We start from the raw sequence: 21,574 nt of genomic DNA on the forward strand, positions 1-21,574 counted from the left end.
TGACACTTGACATACTTTTATCTCTTGCTCTTCACAATAATCCTTCAAGGTAGAAGTTATTTTCTGTTCTATATATGAGGAAATTAAAGGCAGAAAGCATAACATTTCCATAATACATAACTAGTATGGCAAGATTTGAACTTGAGTCTGACTCCAAAGCTCGTGTGTGTGTGTGTGTGTGTGTGTGTGTGTGTGTTTTCTCTATACCAGTGGTTCTCAACCAAGGGTGATTTTAAACACCCCCCCCACACCCCCCCCCCCCCCCACACACACACACGCACACTCCCCCCAGAGGACATTTGGCAATGTCTGGGGACGTTTTTTGATCGTCACACCTGGGGAACGGGGGGATGGTACCGGCATGTGGTGGGTAGAGGCCAGGGCTGCTGCTAAACACCCTGCGATGCTCAGGACAGCCCCACACCAAAGAACTATCCAGCCTGAAATGTCAGTAGTGCTGAGTATGAGAAACCCTCCTCTAACCTGAAAAGTCTTCATTGATGGTATTTCCCTTCATCGATTCAGTTTATTTGTGAATAGAAGTAGAAGCCAAAGAGCAGCCCAAAATAAGGGTTTTGCTATTACATAAGTACTTTGTCAACATATATTTCAGGAAATTAACTCTTTAGTGAAAGTAGTCGTGAGGTAAGAAAACTGAAGTGAAGGCTGTGGAGTGAGGAATATAGGATGATTCCCACGCCATCTGTCTCACTAAGAGTCCAGCCGCACTGTCCCACTTGTCTTTTCAACACATCACGCACAACCTGCCTCTGTGCCTTTGCTCGTGTATGTAGTTCGCTGGGTTTGGGGCGGCCTCCCCTGCGCTTTCTACCCAGACAATCCGAGTCGTGCATCAGCACTCACTGTACATGTTACTTCCCTTGTGGAAACTTTTCCAAACTTAACCCCACTCTTAGAAAAAAGTGAATCACTCCCTGCCATGTGTTTCTACAACACTTTGCACCTGTTTCAGTTTTCCCACCATATTGTGTTCACCGTTGTGTGGTCCTCATCCATCATAGAACCCAGTCAGTCCTCAGTAAATCGGAGAATCAATTAAGATAAGAAATTAAAATGAAAGATCAAAAACAAGGATTGCTAAATCTGGGTGAGGGGTCCTTTTAAAAATATAGATTCCCAGGCATCTATCCCTCGGAGGATTCTGAGTCTGAATGTCTGGGGTGGGGCACGGGAAGCCAGTTTGTAAGGCGGAAGGTGTTACCTGGTACCCAGAGGAGACAGCCGCGGGGCAAGTTGTCAGTGGGCACATGGGTCAGAAGCAGTAATGATGTGCAACTGCCAGGTAGACAGATCAGACCAAAGCAGAAGTGTGCTGAGAAGGAGCCAGGCGCACGCGCAGGCCAAGAGCTGGGGGCAGGAGGGAGCATAGCCAACCAGAAAGTGGAGGTGGACCCAAAGAGGCATATGGTCTGTAAGGAATGGAGGGGGATTAGACGAGCAGATAAAGTCATGCCGGGAATCTGGAAGGAGAAAAGCAGTGTCAGTGCCTGAGCAGATAGAGCAAGGATAATTCTGGGTGTTCCTGGATGCAGATCAGAGGGGGGAGGGCGTCTTTGTTAATGTGATTTTGAGTTTATCAGTTTAAGTTGAGGTTTAGTTTAAGGAGAACCCCCGCTCCTGAGACCTAAGCAGCTGCATGAACTGTGGCAAGGGGTAGGGAGGAGATGTGGGGAAGGATAGCTTCGGGTTCCCTATTCCCGGGCCCCTAGGCTTTCCTGGAGATCTGTGCAGTTCTGCACTGCAAGAGACGGGCTTTAGCTGATACACCAGTTTTTTCTCTGTGGTCAAAAAGTTGGGAGGAATTACGGCCCTGGGGCTATAGCCAGCTCTCCCTGGCCTACCCCTCTCTAGATCTTGTGTCATACAACTCAGGATATACGGTGTGAACCTGACCTGAAATGGTATTGTCTTTAATTTGATACAAATGCTTCTGTTTAGATAATGAATGATCATAGTCTTTAGAACTAAAAGGTTGCTCCAAGATTTTCTATAACAGATTCTTCAATTTGCAGATGAGAAGACTGAGGCCCAGAAAAGCAGTGAATCATCCAAGGTCCCCCAGCAAATTACAGTCAGAATTGAAGTTTGAGACTGGGTGTCCTAATGCACCAGCCAGGGGCCCTGCCCCCATTATGCTGCACCACCTCCAAATTAGGAAGATGGAATGATTCCAGGTGTTTAGGGCTCTGCCAGTCATAGGGAATAAGACCAGGGCTATTAGACCAGGCTAGTTATTTTTTGACTGCGTGGTAGGGAGATAGGTAATATTAAAGTTGATGTTAATTTTGTTGATTAATGTTGATATTAATCTCATTTGTGTACTGACTTGCCATTTTCAAACCATCACCCAAGTATTTTTACCTCCTGTAAAGGTTGAATAAACGGACACTCCGGGGGGTAAAAGGATTTGCCGAGAAAGTTACAAGATCGGGAAGGGTTGGACCAAGACTCAAACCCTGACCTGTGTGTCGCTCCCAAGACTTCACATGTGCTTTGGTGCAGCCTTTGTGTCAGACTGTTGAACCAGTGCTACCTAGTGAATGGAGCAGATGTCTCACTTGGTAGGAGGTAGCCTCTGATCTGAAGCAAATCTCTGACCAACTCATCAGCTTTAGAACCTTATTGGGTATTTAGAGGGAATTTTTAACCAGAAGGGTTTACTTATTCTCGTATATTTGCATATAACTGAAAAGATGAGCTGCTATTTTCCTTTGTTGAGCTTGGGAACAAAAACAAAAACACACAGAATAACTCAGCCCCAGGTTCTGACACTGCCAACCACCTGTTAGGGGGACTTCCCACTCCAAGTTCAAAAGGTAGAGGACTACTGGAAAAGTGTTTGTTTGGGGGCCCAGAGTCTAATATTGCACTTGCGTCACTGGCTACAAGAATAGGCTTACCCCAAAGGGCCACTGTTTTGCATGGCACAGAAATTCAACACATGGTGCTTCATTTCACATCCATATAATATCCATGAGCACTAATGTTTACTTTGGGGCTTGCACATCAGCAGCTGTTGGTGGGAAAATGCACATTTCTAGTTATCACCCCTTGGCGGCAGCCTCACATCTCAACTGCTGGCTGCTTCCTTATCTCTCCATAGGCCTGCTTAATTTCCTTGTTTGCCATTTTTTCTTCACTGTGTGTTCATATAAGTCATTATAAAGAGCAAAGAGAAATACTTTTTTTGATTTCCCCATGCTGAGATCTTAGGGATTTTCTCATGGCACACTGCAGCCAGTGTAGATGTCTGGAGAAACTAAAAATATTCTTGGAATATAGAAAAATTGCACTAGTCTCCAATTATATCATTCAGCAGCATCACCGCTACCCCAACTTTCCACAATTCTAATCAGTATCATGCACTATACTCATGTGAGAATTTGGCTTCTGAAGATGATGAGAATGAAAAATTTTCAAGAAACAGCACAGCAGTTAAGAACATATAACTGATGTGAGTCCTAGTTCCAGTTGAAAAGTCGCCTGACACTCCCATTGCCTCAGTTTCTCCACCTATGAAATGAGAATAATAATAGTATCTGCCTTACAGTTGTTTGGAGAATAATTGAGCTCATATCTGTAAAGTACTTAGAACACTGTCTGGCAGTGGTGTGTATGTTTAGCTATGATTAATGTGATATCAGCAGATTTACATTATGAATGATAGCAGTAGACAAGAGAAATTCAAAGATTCATTCCATGATATAACAGGTGATGGCTTCCTTTTATGTACCAGGCATTCTTATTGATGTGTTGAATATAGTCGTGAACAAAGAAAAGATTCTACTCTTACAGAGCTTCTGTCCTGCTGGGGGAGTCCATAATCTCCCATATAGACACACGTGTATATTTTTATGTACATTTTATTATGCATGCATAAATGCATGTATGTACACATGTATACATGCATGTGAGCATCAAGAAAACAAAAGTCATGACTACAGAAGAAATAAACAATTTTAACATAGATAATGAAGACATTGAAATTATTAAAGATATCGCTTACCTTGGTTCAGTCATCAATTCAGATGGAGACAGTAGCCAAGAAATCAAGAAAAGGCTGAAACTCGGAAGGGCAACAGTGGGAATATTAGGAGAGCTCAGCAGGAGCAATGATGTGTCATTAGAGACCAAGGCTGAGATCATCCACACCCTGATGTTCCCAGTCACTATGTATGATGCGAAAGTTGGACAGTGAAGAAGACTGGTAGGGAAACAATTGATCCATCTGAAATATGGTGCTGGAGGAGAGCTGTACAGACACCCTGAACTGTCAGAAAGACAGAGCAAATTAAGCCCGAAACATCACTGGAGACAAAAATGACAAAGCTGAAGCTATCCTATTTTGGGCACATCATGAAAAGGCTGGGTTCTTGGGCGGCCGGATGGCTCAGTTGGTTAGAGTGCAAGGTCTGAACAACGGGGTTGCTGGTTCGATTCCCACATGGGCCAGTGAGCTGCTCCCTCCACAACTAGATTGAAGACAACAAGCTGCTGCTGAGCTTCCAGAGGGGCGGCCAGATGGCTCAGTTGTTTAGAGCGCGAGCTCTCAACAACAAGGTTGCCGGTTCAATTACCACTTGGGATGGCGGGCTGTACCCTCTGCAACTAAAGATTGAAAACGGCACCTGGACTTGGAGCTGAGCTGCACCGTCCACAACCAGATTGAAGGACAACGACTTGGAGCTGATGGGCCCTGGAGAAACACACCGTTCCCCAGTATTCCCCAATTTAAAAAAACAAAAAAAGAAGAAGGCAGGGTTCTTTGGAAAAGACAATAACGCTGGGAGAAACAAGAGCAGCAGGAAGAGTGGTAGACCAAATGTGAAATGGATTAACTTTATAAAGGAATCCATAAGTGTGCTGACCCAGAACATGAGCTAGGCACTACCTGAAAATACTTGATGTGGACAGCAAGCTTATGGCTGGCTACATTCTTACCACCTCCATTTAAAGAGAAGAATGAGACTTACCTAGACTCAGGCAGTTCGTGTGATGGAATGGAGAGGAGAACTTTGCTCCGCCACCTGACTCCAGGTCTGTCCCTCTTACTTACATAGCTTCACCCGAGCCCGTGTTAACTGAGTTAGCTATAGATGCTTTTATTAAAAAGGCTAAAACACCCGAGGAAACATGGAGAATCTTTGAATCAAATGTTCAGGTCTAAAGAAAGCTAAGGTTTTATATTTTGTTTAAAGAGAGTGTGTTAGGCTGTTGATCTGTATTGTCACCGGTTCCTGAGATGAATTTAACCTAGAGAGGTAAAGTGTGCCAGCCTGTGACTCACCACCGTGAAACCTAAGAAGGGGACTCTCCCACCAGTATCAATAAGATGAGTGAAAACTTTACACGCCTTCTATATTTAGGCCTTTCACAGCTGAAAGTTGTAAAGAAAAGCCCACACAATTCAGTTCTGTGAAATATGTTAAATGTACCGGGATATTGTGGCTCTTATCCATACATTGTCTGCTTTCCTGTGGTGTAATGTTATTGCCCAGCCTAATGCATGCGGCCTAATAATTCTTTCCTGTGTGCCTCTCTCTGTCATTTAATGTAGCACATAGACAATAACACTTCAACATTTAAATATATGATTGCATTTCCGTCTCCCCTACTTAGGCCGTGAGCTTTTTGTGGTCAGTGGAATCTGGTCATGTTCACCTGTGTGACTTCGGACCCCAGCACTCGACCCAGTAAATATACTCATCAGTTAATGGTTTTGTTTATAAACACTATGCTAAGTCCTGTATTAGTTGTTGCGGCAAAGACAGTAATATAAAGAAATAGAGATATAATTAAGTTCTATAGGAATTTGAAAAAGGGAGAAGTGTCAGTTGAAACGTGGAGGCAAAGGAAGGGCAATGATGCTATATTCGTTGTGTAACTTCCCTATGACAGAAACGTGCTCGATGGTCTATATGTAATGACCTTCACAGCAGTTTGCTCAAGGCCACACAACTAGTGACAGCCCCCCAGGACATCAGCTACCATGGTCCTTCAGGGTAGTGGGAGGGGTAGCCTTTGAACTGAACCCAGGATGAGCGATGTTTTCTCCACTGCAGGCAGTAAAATGTAGAGTGTTTTGGATGGAGAAAATAATTTAAGTGAAGACACTAAAATGGGGTTGGGAAATGATAAACATTTCAACTTGGCCAAAACCTGTGGTACCTCTAACGGGTTCCTGGAAGATGAGGCTGCAAAGATCAAATAGGTGGGGGCAGAATCACAGTCCCTGAACACGATGCTGACACGTTTGTGCCTCCTGCTCATCCCCCCAAGGCATTGGCAAGCCACTGAAGCTGGTTGTCAGCCAGAGATTCATTCCAAGCGGGGCTTTATGTAATTTTTATACACGATAATTTTGGGAGAGGAAAGAGTGAAGGAGAAAGGGTAGCCTGAAATAGGATTGTGGCAATGGGCCTTGAAAGGAAGGGAATTTGAAAAGAAGACAGGAAATTTGACAACTTTTCTTGTTTTTTCCCCTAAATCCATTGATAAGGCAAGAGTTGTTTAAATTTTTGGATGCTCTCTATAGTTCTCCTAGCTATTACTAAATTAAGTGTATGGAAGTATCTTTTTTAAATTTGAAAACAATTTACTCTCATATTTGCCAGAAGATAATAAAATAACTTGTTAACTTCAAGACAGGCAGGGTAATTCATCCAATTTCTAAGCTAGGCATTCATTAAAACCTATTGTCTTTAGTTCACTGGAGATATCTAGTGAACTCATTCATTTAAAGTAGAGCTATGAATCCTGAAGTTAAATAAGCAAAATGAAGTCCCCCTTGGAGCCTGGGGCTGGCACGGAGAACGGAGAGTAAAAGCCTGGGCCAAGGCTGCCGTCCTCAGAAGGTGGCTGTCGGGAGCAGGTGCAGAGGGGAATGGGAGGGCTGGATCTTGATCTCTGCTGAAGCAGAGATGTCGTTTCAACTGGAGTGTTTGAAAAATGCCAGTGTGTTCCTCCTGGGATTTTCTGTAATTCATTTTTGCTCTCATCTTGCACACTATTTATTTACCTAAGCCTTTGTTCTCCTTGAAACTATTTCAGCCACATGTCATTTATTGTGTTAAAACCCTGGGCCCTTTATTCTGCTCAGAGTTTTTTTGTTCCTCTCTCCAGCTGCTCTACATATCACTTAATTCCCTGACTTTGGCCTGACTCTTACCCCGTGGTGGGAGTCACCTTACACTTCCACCCCTACTCTCCTGGGAATGGGGTGGGGGAGTAAAATCAGGATCCAGCTTCAGGATCTATTTTTCTTTTCTGTCTCCTTGTTGTCTGAAGCTTGGGGCAAGGTTAGATTAATCAGTCTAGGTGTGGTAGAGGCCCGTGCCCCTCCCCCGGGGAAATCCTAGCCCGATAGAAACTTGGCCTGGTTTTGGCTCTGAGAGTGAATTCCAGGCTTTGAAGAATCTGTCAATGTTCAACTAACCCTAACAAAACCTCTGGAAGTTTTTGATAGAACCGAAACTCATACCAAGGGAGGAGGTGCTGAGCTTGGCATCGGAGGCTAGGGAGAGAAAACTAGCCTGCCAACTGTTTTTCTCTGAAGTTTCAGGCCTCTTCCCTTAGTTTCAGCGTCCTAAAGAGTCTGTCTGAGCAAGTCAGGTCTCCTTCCTGGCATCTTCCCGAAGCATCTCAGTGGTCTGCTCTGTGTGATTGAGGTGATTGTCAGGGCTGCTAGTTCCTACCTCCAAGACTCAAGGAGTCTTCAGATAATTTTATAAATGAAACCATTTGTCTAGGGGCAAGAAAAGGCTGCTGAAGGAAACCTAGTCCTCTTATCTCACCGGGAGAAATTGGACACTAACATTTTTTTAGTAATTCCTGTATCTCAGGCACAAGGCTACTACATGTCTCTCCCGTAGGTTAACCAGCCATTCCCGTTTTCTCAGGACTTGGAGGGGGTGGCTCCTGGGACACTGGGTGTACAGTGCTAACGCCAGGAATAATGACCCTGTACAGTAGAGGCCATTATTCTCACCCTATACCAGAGAAGAGTGAGGTGCAAAGAGGCGAGTTAGTTTATAGAAGGTTATACAGCACACGTGTGCTGCTGCTGGGGCTCAAACAGAGAGATCTTTCCATCCTGAGACCCAGAGAGTTCCACCATCCAAAGTCTTTAGAAGACAAGGCTCCATCCCCTTCACATTACGTAGCCAGCAACCTTGCAGCATCTAATTATTTCTTTCTCCTGCGCCTTTGTTTTACCAGGTCTTCTGTCTCAAGGTTTAACTGAAATGCCGTTCCCTCCCGCTCCCTCCCCCTGCTGACTGACACAACTTCTGCCTCACCTCCTTCAGGAGACCCTCCAAGACCAGGGGTCAGGGCTCCATACTTTCATTAGAACTTCTTTAGATCTGAGTCACTGTTCCATACTATCTTGTAAGTGCCTGTATATCTTTTTACCCCGACTAAACTGAGATCTTGTAGAATGAAGGGAAACAATTTCCATCTATAGATTTCTAGCACCTAACACAGTACCTGGTTTGTAACTGGGGATCCATACAGAGCTGTTGAATTGATTTGTAAAATATCAGAAGGCAGCTGTGTGATTTAGAGTCAAAGTTTTAGATCTCGTTAAGGATTAATTCCATCAGAAACATTTGTGGTACTTGGGCCAGTTCCCTTAATTTTGGTTTCTTTACTTTAGAAAGTAAGTAATTTTTTGTGGATTAGCTTGATCGTTTGGATTGGATTTCAACCTGAGCCTTTATATGTCTAAGGCCTGCGAGCAAAAGAACTTGTCTTTTATGAGGTCACAGATGAGACTGTCCAAGTAATCTGGAGGCTGTTTTGAGGTAGGAAAAAAGGAATTTCTGAAATCTAGTTTTTGCTTTGTCTTTACTGTGGATTTTGCTAGTGTTCCTCAAGTCTCAGATTTCCCAGCTATTACATATTAGCCTACCTTTGAGATTTGATCTTTCTGAGTAGAAGGGAGGAACAGAGGAGTCAGACCCAGTTATTGAGGGTCTGTTCTTTGTTCTCTGGCTCTCCCAAGGCTCTCGTCTTGGTTTCTAATTGGCACGAGTCATGGAAGAGTGTGGCATTTAGACAGAAGTGACAAATGCCATCACCCAGTTGAATTGCAGTATGGATGGTGCTATATGTTATCGTGGCTCTTAGAGATGTAAACAGCTTATGGTTTATTCTCAGTAATGTTTAAAATGTCAGCTGGATTGTTACTACTACCTGGTACCTCATCTTTCTTATCCCCCTGGGCCTCCATTATTCTGTTATCAGTTGTATACACAAGAACAGAAAACAAGTGTTCCAATCAATCTCACTAAATCTAAATAACCCTGGCGCAGCATGCACCCTGCTGGAAGGGAGTGCCTGAACAGTCGTGCCAAGCCCTGCTATTAACACCAAAGCTGAGAGTTGTCAGGAGTAACAATGGCAAAAATACATGGAGTAAACTATGATCCAGGCACTGTTCTACTTCCTTAATCTTCACAATAGCCATGTGAGCTACACACTATGATCATTCCAGTTTTATAGATCAGGGAACTGAGGCACAGGACAGGTAAATGATTTGCCCAACTGCCAACCCTAAAATCAGGCAGTCCAATTTTAGAGCCCTCGTTCTTAACTGTTATGCCCTAACTAGTTCAAATATCTAGGAAAAGTGTTTGACATCTCATTTAGACAAAGACTTCTCTGTTGTCTTTCTGGCTTTGGGGAGGGTGGGTTGTGGGGGAGGGGGAAGGTGGTAGTGTAAAGATGTTTAACATCTCTTTGTAGATTTATCACAGAGGATTTAAAAAAAAAAAAAAAAAGTAAACCTACGTTAGGATTTACATTGGGTGAATTCTAAACTGTTTTCTTTTTCCCAAGGCCAAGGTGGTGCTTTGTCAAACACTAGGATCACAGAAATCTTTTCAACTGTTTCACCCCCCTTCATCTGTTAGGCTTGACATAGACCTTTTGGGCTTGCTTTAGTGGCATTATAACAATAAATCCTGAAAGAGATCTGAGTTCAGCTATGCTGTCTTTGAATGCTGAGAATTCTTGTATGTAGTTGAAAAGACAGGAATTAGTTTCTGTAGGCTCCACGAGATTGCGAGTTGGGTAGATCTGCATGTGACACCTTCTTCCTCCAATCTAGCCGTGAGGGACCTGGGATAAGTTACCTGAAAACGTTGGTCTCGTTTTCTCTATTAGTCAAATACTGTGGCAAAAACTACCTCTCAAAATCATTATAAGAGAATTTAACAGGATAGTATTTGCAAAGTGTCAGGCAGAAGGCAATTTTTTCAATAACCATGGGGCTCTTAGGACCTTTCCTCTTTTCCAGTGATTTTGACAATTCTAAACCAGGTGTGTTGTGAAGCTTCATTAATAATTTTACTACTACCCATGAATTGTCACTCAAAACTCTTCAGTATCTTTTACCATTAGTCATATTTAAGACGCAGAGCATTTGTCCATGATATAATCTGGTACCTTTATCTAGAAAATGTCTGTGCTTTACCACTATGTCTTGTGCTACATGTATTCATTCATTTGTCAAACAGCAGCAGAAATTAGTGAGCAGTGTCCAGACCTTCCCTGGCCTCAGTTTGCTCAATGGTCTAGTAGATGGAAATAGCTATTTAATCGAATAAATTATAGATACAGTGATAGAATCTGTAGAGTGTCAGGGGCTGGAGTATGAAAGAAAGAGGCTCTGTAGATTCTCCCCAGCTGGGGGTCAGGGGAAGACATGGCCAGAAAAAGGCTTCTGATGGAAGGGCTGAGTCTTCAAAATGCAGTCCGTGTTCCCCAGGTAGATTGTCGGGGGATGGGGTGTATTGTGGAAAGACTCTCTTTAGCAGAGGGAACAACATGAGCAAATGCTTGGTGGCGTGGATCTGCTAGGAACATTCAGGAATAAACAGAAGACTTTACACTTGTGCCAAGCTCTTCTGTAGGTCCTAGATTTAATAGCTCCCATTGATGGAGCACTGGTATATTCCACATACATTAACCCCCATAGCCGTTTTATAAGATAGGTGTTGCTATCCAGAATCTTAAGATATCAAAATTCAGGTTCTAGAGATCAAGGCATTTGCACAGGGGCATGCAAGTGAGATTATAGTTCTAGGCATGTTCTAACCCGCAATGTCCAGTACAGTATCCACTAGTCACATGTAGCTATTAAATTAATTAAAATTGAATAAAAGGGAAACATTAGTTCCCCAGTTGGAGCAGCCACATTGCAAGTGCCCAGTTGCCACAAGTGCCTGACGACTGCTGTAGTGGGCAGGGCAGATACAGCATATTTCCATCATCTCAGAATGTTCTGTTGGACAGCACTGGTCTAAGCACTTTACATATATTAACACATCTCATCCTTATAACAATCCTAAGAGGAGCTTCCTATTACTCAAATTGTACAGATGTGGATACTGAGGCATAGAGAAGATAAGAAACTTAACCAAAGTCACATAATGAATGAGCCCATGTTTTTAAGCACAACATTATAATGCCGACCCCATATGTTATATTTCATGTAACACAAATGAATATTAGCTGAAGGAATAGAATTCAGTGTCTTCTTTTATGTAGACTGACTGGTGTTTGGTCTTCTGCAGACAAAATGTCTTCAATATGCTTCTTACGGTACCGGGAGTGTATAGTCATTGGAGCCGGCTTTTCATACGAGAGACTGGTGGTTTCCAGAGTCTCCTTCCCAGGGACCCTTTAAACCTCTTAGCCAGCTTAGTCAAGCAACTCATTTGATGAAATTTATCATGCAGTTCATTTCTCCAAATGGCCAAATCAGGAGTGTTGAGTTCTTACAGTCTTAGGTTATGCTCAAAACCCTTCTCATCCTTTTTTTCTTCATAGATGTCTGAGGTTGCTTCAAGAGGATCTTTTCAAGATGCCAACACATCCATAGCAGACCTTTTTTAATTTTTCAAACATACGGGGGGAAAAACTTCAGACTAGGAGACTGAAAATCCTCGTTTGAGTCCTACCTCTGTCTCTAAGTAAACTTGAGTTACTTCACCCCGCTAAAATTCAGTTTCTTCAACTGTGATCTGGAAATATAATAATACATATCACAGGACTTTCTAAAAGCTAAATGAAGGGTACAGTGTTTGAGGATGCTTTGCAAGCTATAAAGTACTTTATATAACTATAAAGTCCGAGATAATTATAACACAAATGCTAGGACTTGGGGTGTTTTTCTTCTGTATAGCCCTTTAAAGTTTTCAAAGCAGTTGCGGTTTGATAAATTACAGGATAACTTACTCTTAATCATAACATTTGTGGAGTCTTTTTTCTTTTACATAAGTATAGTAGATATTCAATAAATGTTTGGATGGAGGGATAGATGGTTGGTAGAGGGAGGAGGAAGAGGGAGATAGCAAAAAGGTAAATAAGAGACTTTTCATAAAGTTTTGATTTTTCTTTTTTAATTTTGTTTTGAAACATATTCCTTGATATGAACTATATTCTTGTTAATGTTGAGGGGTAGGAGTCATTAAATACGAGGCCCTGAATCAATTCATTAACTCAGTAAGCTTGTTCTTCTACTATTTGTTTTTTTATAGAAGGCAAATTTATTAACTACCATTAGCCAATCATTGTGCAAGATTCAGGTAAAACACATTTGAATTTGTCACTGTGTGTGTGTGTGTGTGCGCGTGCACGCGCACCTATTTCTTCAGCTGCTAGTTTTTCCCTTTAAACTTTCTGCAGAATGCTGAATAAACTGACACTTGCACAGTCATATGAAGGGCCCCAGCAGTGTTGAGGGCTGCGCTTGTCAAAATCTCATCTTGTGAATTGTTTCCTGATGTTACATGTGCAGCCTGTGAATCCGCTATGAATTGTGAAATGTTTATTCATAAACTAGAAAGCTTCTTCTGCCCTTTGTTGCTCTCTCTGTTTGGGGGTCTGTTTTCTCAGGGATGGCCCCTCCAAGCTCTCTGTGGCCAAGGGAAAATGAGATTTGTCAGCTCTCGGATTCGTGTGGTCTCACGGCGGGCATCAGCTCTGCACTGCAGTTGAATTGAGTGGACATTAGGCAGAGCGTAGAGAAACTCTTTGAGAGGAAATTGGGCACAATCTGCCTCTCATTGATGCTGTTCAAGCCTGGTCCGAGTTTATCTAAGTCTCAGAGAGATGAGAATGGAGGATCTTGGGAGGAAATTTTTCTGCCCTCTTGCTTCCAGGAAGGAGACACTATACCTGGTATTTTAGAAGCACTGTGTAAATTGTGTACTGAGAATGGCTGAAAGAGGACTTCCCTTTGGGATCTATTTCTCTCATTGTGGATGTGAGGGAACGGTTCAAACTTTCAGGTAGTGTGTGGCAGAATCGGGGCCAAAACTCAGATTTTTTTAACTCTAAACCCATGGTGCCTACTAATAGTCCATGATAACTGACCCTTCCAAATATATTTCCTTTATATAAGGCAATTCTAACATCATAAATTGAGGGAGTACAGAAAAAACATGGGCTTTGGAATCAAGAGAAGGTCAACTCCTGTCAGTGCCTCTTATTATATCTGTGTGAACTTGGACAAGTTACTTGAACACTCTGATTCTTTGCTTCTACAGCTGATGAAGGGGGGAAAAGAATATTTATGTTTTATGGCTGTTGTCAAGATTAAATGAGGTAATATTTAAAGTACTTAGCATGGTACCCAGCCTATCTTAGATACCTGATATGTTTGCTAGGAAGGAAGAAAGAATACAACTGTCTCTTAAACAAAGAGAAGATAATATTGATTGTCATGCGGGTGATGGAGATGATGGTGGTGAGGGTCTTGGTGGTGGTGGTGATGGTGATACAGCCACCATTAGTCAGACTTTTATTTTTAAACATTTCCTCAATATTAAAAAAACCACATGATATTGTTTACTTTCTTCATTTTATACGTCTTTCTGTTTCCAAATTTTAATTTTTCTCATTATAATGCTTTAGTTCTCATATTCTAAGCCTCAGTGCATCAACAATGAATCTGCTGAGAGAAGAAACAAAGAAATATTTCTCACACATTTCTCTTTTCCCACTTTTTAATCACTTTTCAGGATTGATTGACCCTATAAGAAACACTTTGCTGTACTTTATATCCATGGAACATTTAATAAATGTGGTCCATCAATCAGAAATTTCTTGAACTTATTGATAGCACTGTGGACGCACAGTGACCAACCCCTTTTTGGGTAAGGATCTCAGCACCGGTATCTTTAAGACTCTAGTATTTTGATGTAGACAGATAAGTACCATATTTTGCCGTGTATAATGTGCACTTTTTTGCCCAAATTTGTGAGGGAAAAATAAGGGTGAGTGTTATACATGAGTAGTACTAATTCCGTATCTGTTCTGTTTTTAACTCTTTTATTTATGCTTATGGGTTACAAGTGTAACTCTAGAAATTAATAACGATATCCGTATGCAAAATAATACCCTGGAATATGATAATCGGTTTTGTTGAACTTCTGATGAACTTGTACTGACGAAGCGTTCTTGGCCTTCCATGATGCATAAATATCGATAATTTGTTACCGGTACATAAAATTTCTTGCACTTTGTATCTATTCTTGTGTTTTGTAATTATTTGTTACATAAAATTTCTTATAACATAACATGTTAAATAAATAGATGCTGAAATTCCTTTATAATACAAAAAACAAGTACCTAACTGTAAACAAATGAAAATTTGAATTAAAAAATTAAAATGAAAGATTTTTTTTCCCCTGAAAGTTTGGGCCAAAAACATGGGTGCACATTATACATGGCAAAATACGGTAAACATTGACCTGGCTATTGGGTTTTTAATCTTGGAGAAAAAACTAAAAACTAGCAGTTTGGACTCAGATAACCTGGATATGACTCCCAGCCCTGTTTCTTGTGAGCTGTGACCCTGGTTAAGTTACTTCTCATTTCTAAGCTTCAGTTTTCTCACCTGCAAAATGAGGATGATAAGACTGCCCATCACATCTGGTGGATGGGAGAATAAAGTGAGACAGGTACAGAGAGAAAGCGTGCAAAAAGAGCGCAGTTGAAATGAGCTCCTCTCTAGGGTTGCTTCCTATCTGAAAGCCTCTGTGGCCTGGATCAGGAACAGAATCACTCAAGGTCTACCCAGAAAACATAAACTACTCTAAGTATGTAAAAAAGAGAGCATTTAATACCCCCAAATGGTGCCCCAGATAATGAAGGAGATGAGAAGAGCTACATTCCCTGTGAAGCAAGCCAGAGATCAGCAAATGGAAGCTGCTGCTACCCCTAGGCTGGAGGGACAAAAGAAGGAGGTGGTGTTACCCGAGTTCAAAGCTGCAGGACGCCAGCAGATATTAGAGCCATGGAGGCCCTGTCAACAGAGCTGAAGATGTGGAGCAGAAGCAGACGCCAGACACGGGAAGGGGTGGGAGAGACATATTCTGGCTTTCCACTTCCCTCAGGTCTGCTGGCTGACCTTGGCTGACTTGGAGCCTGAGAGGGGCAGCCCAGTTTGCAGGGGCAGCTCCACAGTGCTGAGCAGAGCAGGGGACCTGGTGAAAGCTAGTAGGTTCAGGACTCTTACAGACTCAGGCCCAGACCTGTCGCCTGGTGGCTGGGACCTAACTATGATAAACAGCACAGAAAGTTTGAAAGAGTCTTACTTCCCCCTGCTGCTGGGCCTCTGAACAATAGCAGAGGTTCACAAGTAGCTGTGCTTGGGAAGGTAGAATTTGGAAAAAAGCGTTGGAAAAACCTCGAAAGTTGTTGGAATGTAAGAGGTCTTTCAGCGGCCATCAGATCCTGCTTTCTGGAAAGGCCTGCTTGCTGAGCAGCCAGCACCTTCACTCTCTGGGGATTTGTGGCTGGAGGAGACACCCCCAGCCTGCCTTTCACCTGGCTAACTCCTACAGAGCTCAGCATAGACCCGCCTCCTTGTGAAATCTCCCTGAACCCCTACAGGTGAGCTCAGCTGCCCCTGCAGTTCCTCCTGCAGCAGCCTGTTCCCTGCATTGAAATGCTCCCCTTGGGGTTCTCTCTCCCTCCCTCTGGACTGTGAGCACCCCAGGACAGGGACCTGTCTTCTTCATCCGTACATCCCCAAGCATTCCTCCTCTGTGCTAGCAACTGTGGTGGGGCCTGGGCTACTAAGCACTTAGGTATGACAGTGCCAGCTTCCAGCAGCTTTTCTAATAAAAGGAGAGGCAGACAGGGTATGACTTTTTAAAAGTCCTGGTGTCATGTATGCTAGAGAAGTCCAGGGGTGTGTGAGAGCATGGACAGGGGGACTCCTTCTTTCCTGGAGGATCAAGGAAGCCTTCTGAGGAAGTAACATTTGAGTTAGGAATAAGTAGGAGTTAGCGCTACAGAGAGGTTGGGGAATGGCATTTCAGGCAGACGGGAGAGGAAATGCAAAGGTCTTGCAATGAGAAAGCGTTGCTATTGGACATGCACAGGTGGCAGTGCGTGGAGCTGAGCAGCCAGCAGGAGCTGTTCTGTCCTGTGTCCCCGTCTCTGTTCTGCCCCAAGCACTTTCCACCTCCCGCCTGTGTTGTAGTTTGGAATGTCTGCATGTTTGTGTTCCCACATCATGCCTACTGAATAGTTTTGTACAGAGAAGGTGCTTGCTGGATATTTGAATAAATGGCAGTTCTAGTCTCTAAAATCTCCCTAGATGTCACATCACATTTGTAACTTCACTTGCCCAGCAAGTATCAGGAATACAATCTGTGTGGAGAAGAAGCCTGAGTTTATACCATGTATGGGAAACTTTATCTGCTATCTGGCATTCTTTGAGCAGAAACTCACTGTCCATCACCCTACCCTTTACACTGCAGTAAGTAGTAGTAGTTCTGCAATAAGTAGTAGTAAGAATGGTGGCCGAGACATGCCAAAAAAATGCAATCATCAAACCGTTTTTGAGACTGAAATGTGATGTGTTAAACCAGATTCTATTCAACCCTGCTGCTTACTAGCTGTGTGACCTTGGACAGGTCATTCATCTTTTACATATGTCTTTGTTTCTCCTCTGACATGTGTGGCATTAATAATATTAACCTGACAGGCTTAATAAAAAATGAGACTATACATGTAAATATTCAGTACGGTGCCTGATATTTATTGAGCACAAAATCACTGATAGCTGCTAGTTTTATTCTAATTGCATTTATTATTATTATTACAATGTTGGATGCCCTGCGTTGACTAGAGTAAAGAAAAAACAGAACGGGTTCCTTAGTTTTCCCAAGGCAGGCAAGTATGCTCTTTTGGTTTCTTTTTGAGACTGGCCTTCACGTGGAATGCTTTCTCAATGTTGTTTGCTTATAAAAAGTAAAATTTTAAAAAAGAGTATTTTATGCTTGTGTTTAGCTATCCTTTTTTTTTTTTCCTTTTTTTTAAAGAGGATTCTGTTTTGTTCTGCTTTCTCACAGGAGTGATTGGAGCAGATGTGAGGGGGCATGGCCTCGCCTGTGAGAGACAGCCAGTGACGTCACGGTTGGCTGTCATCTGTGGAACATCTTCTTGTCACATGGGGGTGAGTCTGCCAGGCCAAGGGTGGAGCTACACACTCAGGGGAGGGCAGACCAGAGGAGATCTGAGCTGCTGGCCCTTTTTTTACCCCCTCAGCTTCTTCCCTTCCTGCCACCCAGGCTTTGTCTAGCCGGAAGCCCATCTCTCGCTCCGACAGCCTGGCTTAGGTTTGCCAGATCTTTTTCCAGGGGCCAAGTTCTTAAAAAGTGTGAAAAGCGTTGAGTCTGCCTTTGACATCACCCTGGCCAGAGATCCGAGGCAGCGTGAGGGGTGAAATCGGATCCGAAGATGGCAACTCCTTGCTCCCAGACTGATCTGTCCCTAATGGGTAGTAGAGACTTCTCTGTAGAGGGGTGTCTGTTTTCCTTGGCCACTGAGCTCTCTCTCAATCAATATAAATCTATCTCCCTGGGAGCGGCCTGATGATCTATAGAATTAGGCTGCATATCATGACTTCAAAAGAACACTGATAAGCAATTTTCACTTTGTTAATTTTTCTCCATGAATTAGTGGAAAAGCTTTCTCCAAGATTGCAGTTAAAATTTAGTGCCTGCCCTAAAATTTATATCTTTTTTAAATGCATGAGCCTGAAAGCATTCCATTTCAATAAGTACCCATTTCTACCATATTTTTATTTAAAAGTCATTACTCTGTTGAACCGAGATGGACGACTCCTTGGATTTTTCCCAGATGAGTAAAATAGAGGGGAGAGTGGGGGACGAGGAGGAAGACACACGGGGGAGGCACAGGGGCATGAGCAAGGGTTAGAGTGGGGTACAGTCCAGGGCAGAAGCTGTGAACTGGGCAGGGAGTCATGGGCGATGAGAAACTGCTCAGGAACTGCAGGAGCCAGTGAGCCTTTTCAGCATTAAATATGTGGGTTGAGTCGTTATTCATACATGTATTTATTTACTGATCTTCTGGTGCTGGATCTGAGGCTGTGTGTGTCTGAGGCTGTGCTAAACCCTGGGCACAAAAGGGTGACACAGGGCCTCTCACTGATGAGATAGAATTGTGACAGGTGTTCTAATACAAGGCCCCCACGTGTAAATTCAGATGCACTTGTGAGGCTGAGCAATGTTACGTGCCAGGCATTGTGCACGGTGGTCTCACCCACGGCTTCCCATGGCACAGAGATGCTGGGGCCAGCCCCGCCGGTTACCCGTCCCGGTTCCTCCCGTTCCTGAGTACGGGCCCTTGGGCGAGGCCAGGCGCTCAACCCCTCTGGGCCTCACGTTCCTCCTGTCAGTCGCGCAGCCTGAAAGTATGCGTCTCACAGTATTGTGAGGATGAAATGAGGTGATTTAATGTGCTTCCCAAAAAGTCAGACCTTCCCAAGGATGAGCTCTCGATTGCTAGCACGTGTATTGCTGGGCAGGAAGGCGGCAGCGACTGACCCTGCCTGGGCAGCATCCGGCTCAGGGACATCTTCCTGAGGGGACATTTGTGTTAGGCTGGACTTCCGGACAGAGCTTTTCTTGACCCGCCCCCTCCGCTCCCCGCCCCCACCACCCCCAAAAGTTTTCTTTTTATTTGTTTCTCTGGGCAAATTCTTATTCTGTAACTCAGGTTGAAACTCCCGGCCTCTTTCTTCCCCTCAGCAGCCCGATCGTGAGGCTTAGCTGTCACTGAAAGAAGAGCTGTGCAGGGGCCTCGGGCTGCCTGAAGTGTGAGGTGCCCAGGCCAGCCAGCCCGCATTTCCCTCACCGTGAGCCTCCACTTGCTGGCTTGTCTTCACTGAGCACTGAGTCACTAACCCTATTGAAGTCATCCTCCACTTTCCCAGCGACACATCTCATCCAGTTTCTCCTGGAACGTCTGAATTTCAGGCACTTTTACCCCACTCAATTCAGATTTCTGAGCAGAATCAAATCCAATGAATGTGAGTGACTCCTTAGTCCCCTTGGCTCTTCATTAGGATGACACCTTCCCTAAAGGATCCATTTTACACATTAGGCAACTAAGGCCCAGACAGGTGCGGTGATTTTCCCAAGGTCACAGAGCCGTTCAGCTGGAGCTGAGCACACGGACCCGGCTCCGTCTCATTCCCAAGTGCATGTTCTCGATGCCGCGCTGAATTGTGTAGATGATACCGGGCCTCAGAGGAGTGGAGGCAGCCATGGGCTTCAGCGTCATCCAGATGTGGGTCTGAACATCTGCTCGTGTACTTTCGGGCCCTGTGGGCTGAGAGGAGTCACTTAGCTTCTCCAAGCCTCAGATTCTTCACCCACCACATTGGGGATGATGATGGCAGCCTCACAGGGATGCTGGATGGTATGAATTCTGTGTGTACACACCTAGTACATCACAGACACTCAGAAATGTATTCCTGCTACACTTCCCGGGTGATATAAAAGGCTCACAGGAAGCCACTGTCTGGGCTTGATGGGCAGCTGCACTTGGTTGCGATGAATGAGGGTCATAAAATGCCAGTTTGTTATGGTCGTGTTGTGCTGGAAATAAAGCCCCCACCCCCACCCTGCTTTGTACTTGCGAGTGGGAAGGAACCTTCTGGGTGAAGGGGATTAATCATCAGCTTTAATGTTACGTGGTGAGGGCGAGACTGTGGTCCTGCTGGCATCGGAAAGTGTCTTTGATCTCGCTCAGGTGCTGGGCGCCCAGTGAACCACGTACAATAACACCTTTGTGAGGTCTAGGAGAGGTGCAGGTCTGAGGAAACACTCCCAGGGAAACTCAAGGACCCCCTTTGTTGTGGTTCTGGCAAATAAAACCACCAACTGTCAAGAAAAATTCACCAAACAGAACACAGGGACCAGAGGGGGCTGTGGGCTTTACAAAAAGTGGTTTTCAACCTGAACCTGGTCTGAAGGATTCTTTTTCTTCTTTCTGCTCACTGCTGATGTTTCTAATGCAGTAGGATGATTAAAACAAAACTCCCCAAAACATTATGTGCTATACAGGTTGCCTCTTTCTAGATCACCGAGAATGAACGAACGAATGAATGGATGGATGGATGGATGACTGGCTGTCCAAGTAAGCGAATATTGCTGAATACTTAGAAGCTCCCTACCTCCAGGTCCCTGGTACTTCCAGGAATCTGGAGAAAAAGCCTGAGGTTGAACATAACACTTACTAATCAGGCCTTTGCTAGAAGTGTGGGCTGCACATTTAGCTTCCTTGTAGATGATTTAATTAACAAGAGAAAAAAAAAATACTCTTCTTTTTTTAACTCCATGAAAGCAAAGCTGCTTGTTCAGAGTTAATTACAACCAAGTCACCAAAACCCAAGATAATACACAGCAGGGGTTAGCCAGAGGTTGAAAAGGTCATGGGGTCAAATGGAGCTGCTCCTGCCATTGCACCAACACCCCTTTTCTTGTGCTGTCAAGTCAGGTTGTAACTTGGCAACGTGTCTTCCAGTTAGCATGTCAGACGGGGAGAGAACCCTGGGAACAGGGTGGGCAAGTACTGAAGAGGTAAGTTTGGAACAGAACAGTAGTTGGCGAGAGCTAGGAATTATGTTTCTACCTTAAATTGCTCAGAACCGAAGTTTCTGCACAGTCTTAGATGAATGTTAGGAGGGTGTTCTCTGTCACTTAGTGGACGTGGAATCTCAAAGATACAGGCTTATATGCTGGCCCTACCACTTACTGTGTAAGTTTGGCTAAGATACTAACTACATCTTTTGGTGCCTCAGTTTCTTCCTCTGTTAAATGTAGGTGATAGTATTTATCCATGAAGTTGTTTTAAGGATTCAATGAGGTAATCTTTGTAAACAGCTTGGCACTGTACTGAGTACAAAATATCTAATACAGTGTTATTATTACAAATGGTTCAGTAAGGCCAGAATGATCCATGTGGTAATGGATTAGAATTAGGGACATCAGGATGAGCTCATGTTCAGTATTATTTAGGTACAGAAGGATACATGTGGGAACATTTATAGACATGTGTAGGTATACGGGTTACAAAACATATTTCCCAGCTCTGACATCTGACAGGGCCTAGAAACAAGTATACCTCAGCAGCAAGTTATTAAAAGTACACTTGGGGCCCACATCTTGGTTTCTAACCCCATTCTTCAGTAAAATGAACAGGAGTCCTTGGAGAAATGGCT

At 43.7% G+C, this 21,574-nt stretch overlaps 1 protein-coding gene across 7 annotated transcripts in view; it reads left to right on the forward strand.

Moving 5' to 3' along the window:
• The window catches only part of FGGY (FGGY carbohydrate kinase domain containing), a 393,115-nt gene that overhangs the window by 212,013 nt on the left and 159,528 nt on the right, over positions 1-21,574 (forward strand). For all 7 annotated transcript variants that reach the window (XM_033115796.1, XM_033115797.1, XM_033115798.1 and 4 more), the window contains one exon: positions 17,397-17,500. In XM_033115796.1, coding sequence (XP_032971687.1) covers positions 17,397-17,500 — 104 coding nt within the window. The remainder of the gene's footprint in view (positions 1-17,396; positions 17,501-21,574) is intronic.

This window comes from Rhinolophus ferrumequinum, chromosome 9 (genome assembly GCF_004115265.2).
Source record: "Rhinolophus ferrumequinum isolate MPI-CBG mRhiFer1 chromosome 9, mRhiFer1_v1.p, whole genome shotgun sequence".
Taxonomy (NCBI): Eukaryota; Metazoa; Chordata; class Mammalia; order Chiroptera; family Rhinolophidae; genus Rhinolophus; species Rhinolophus ferrumequinum.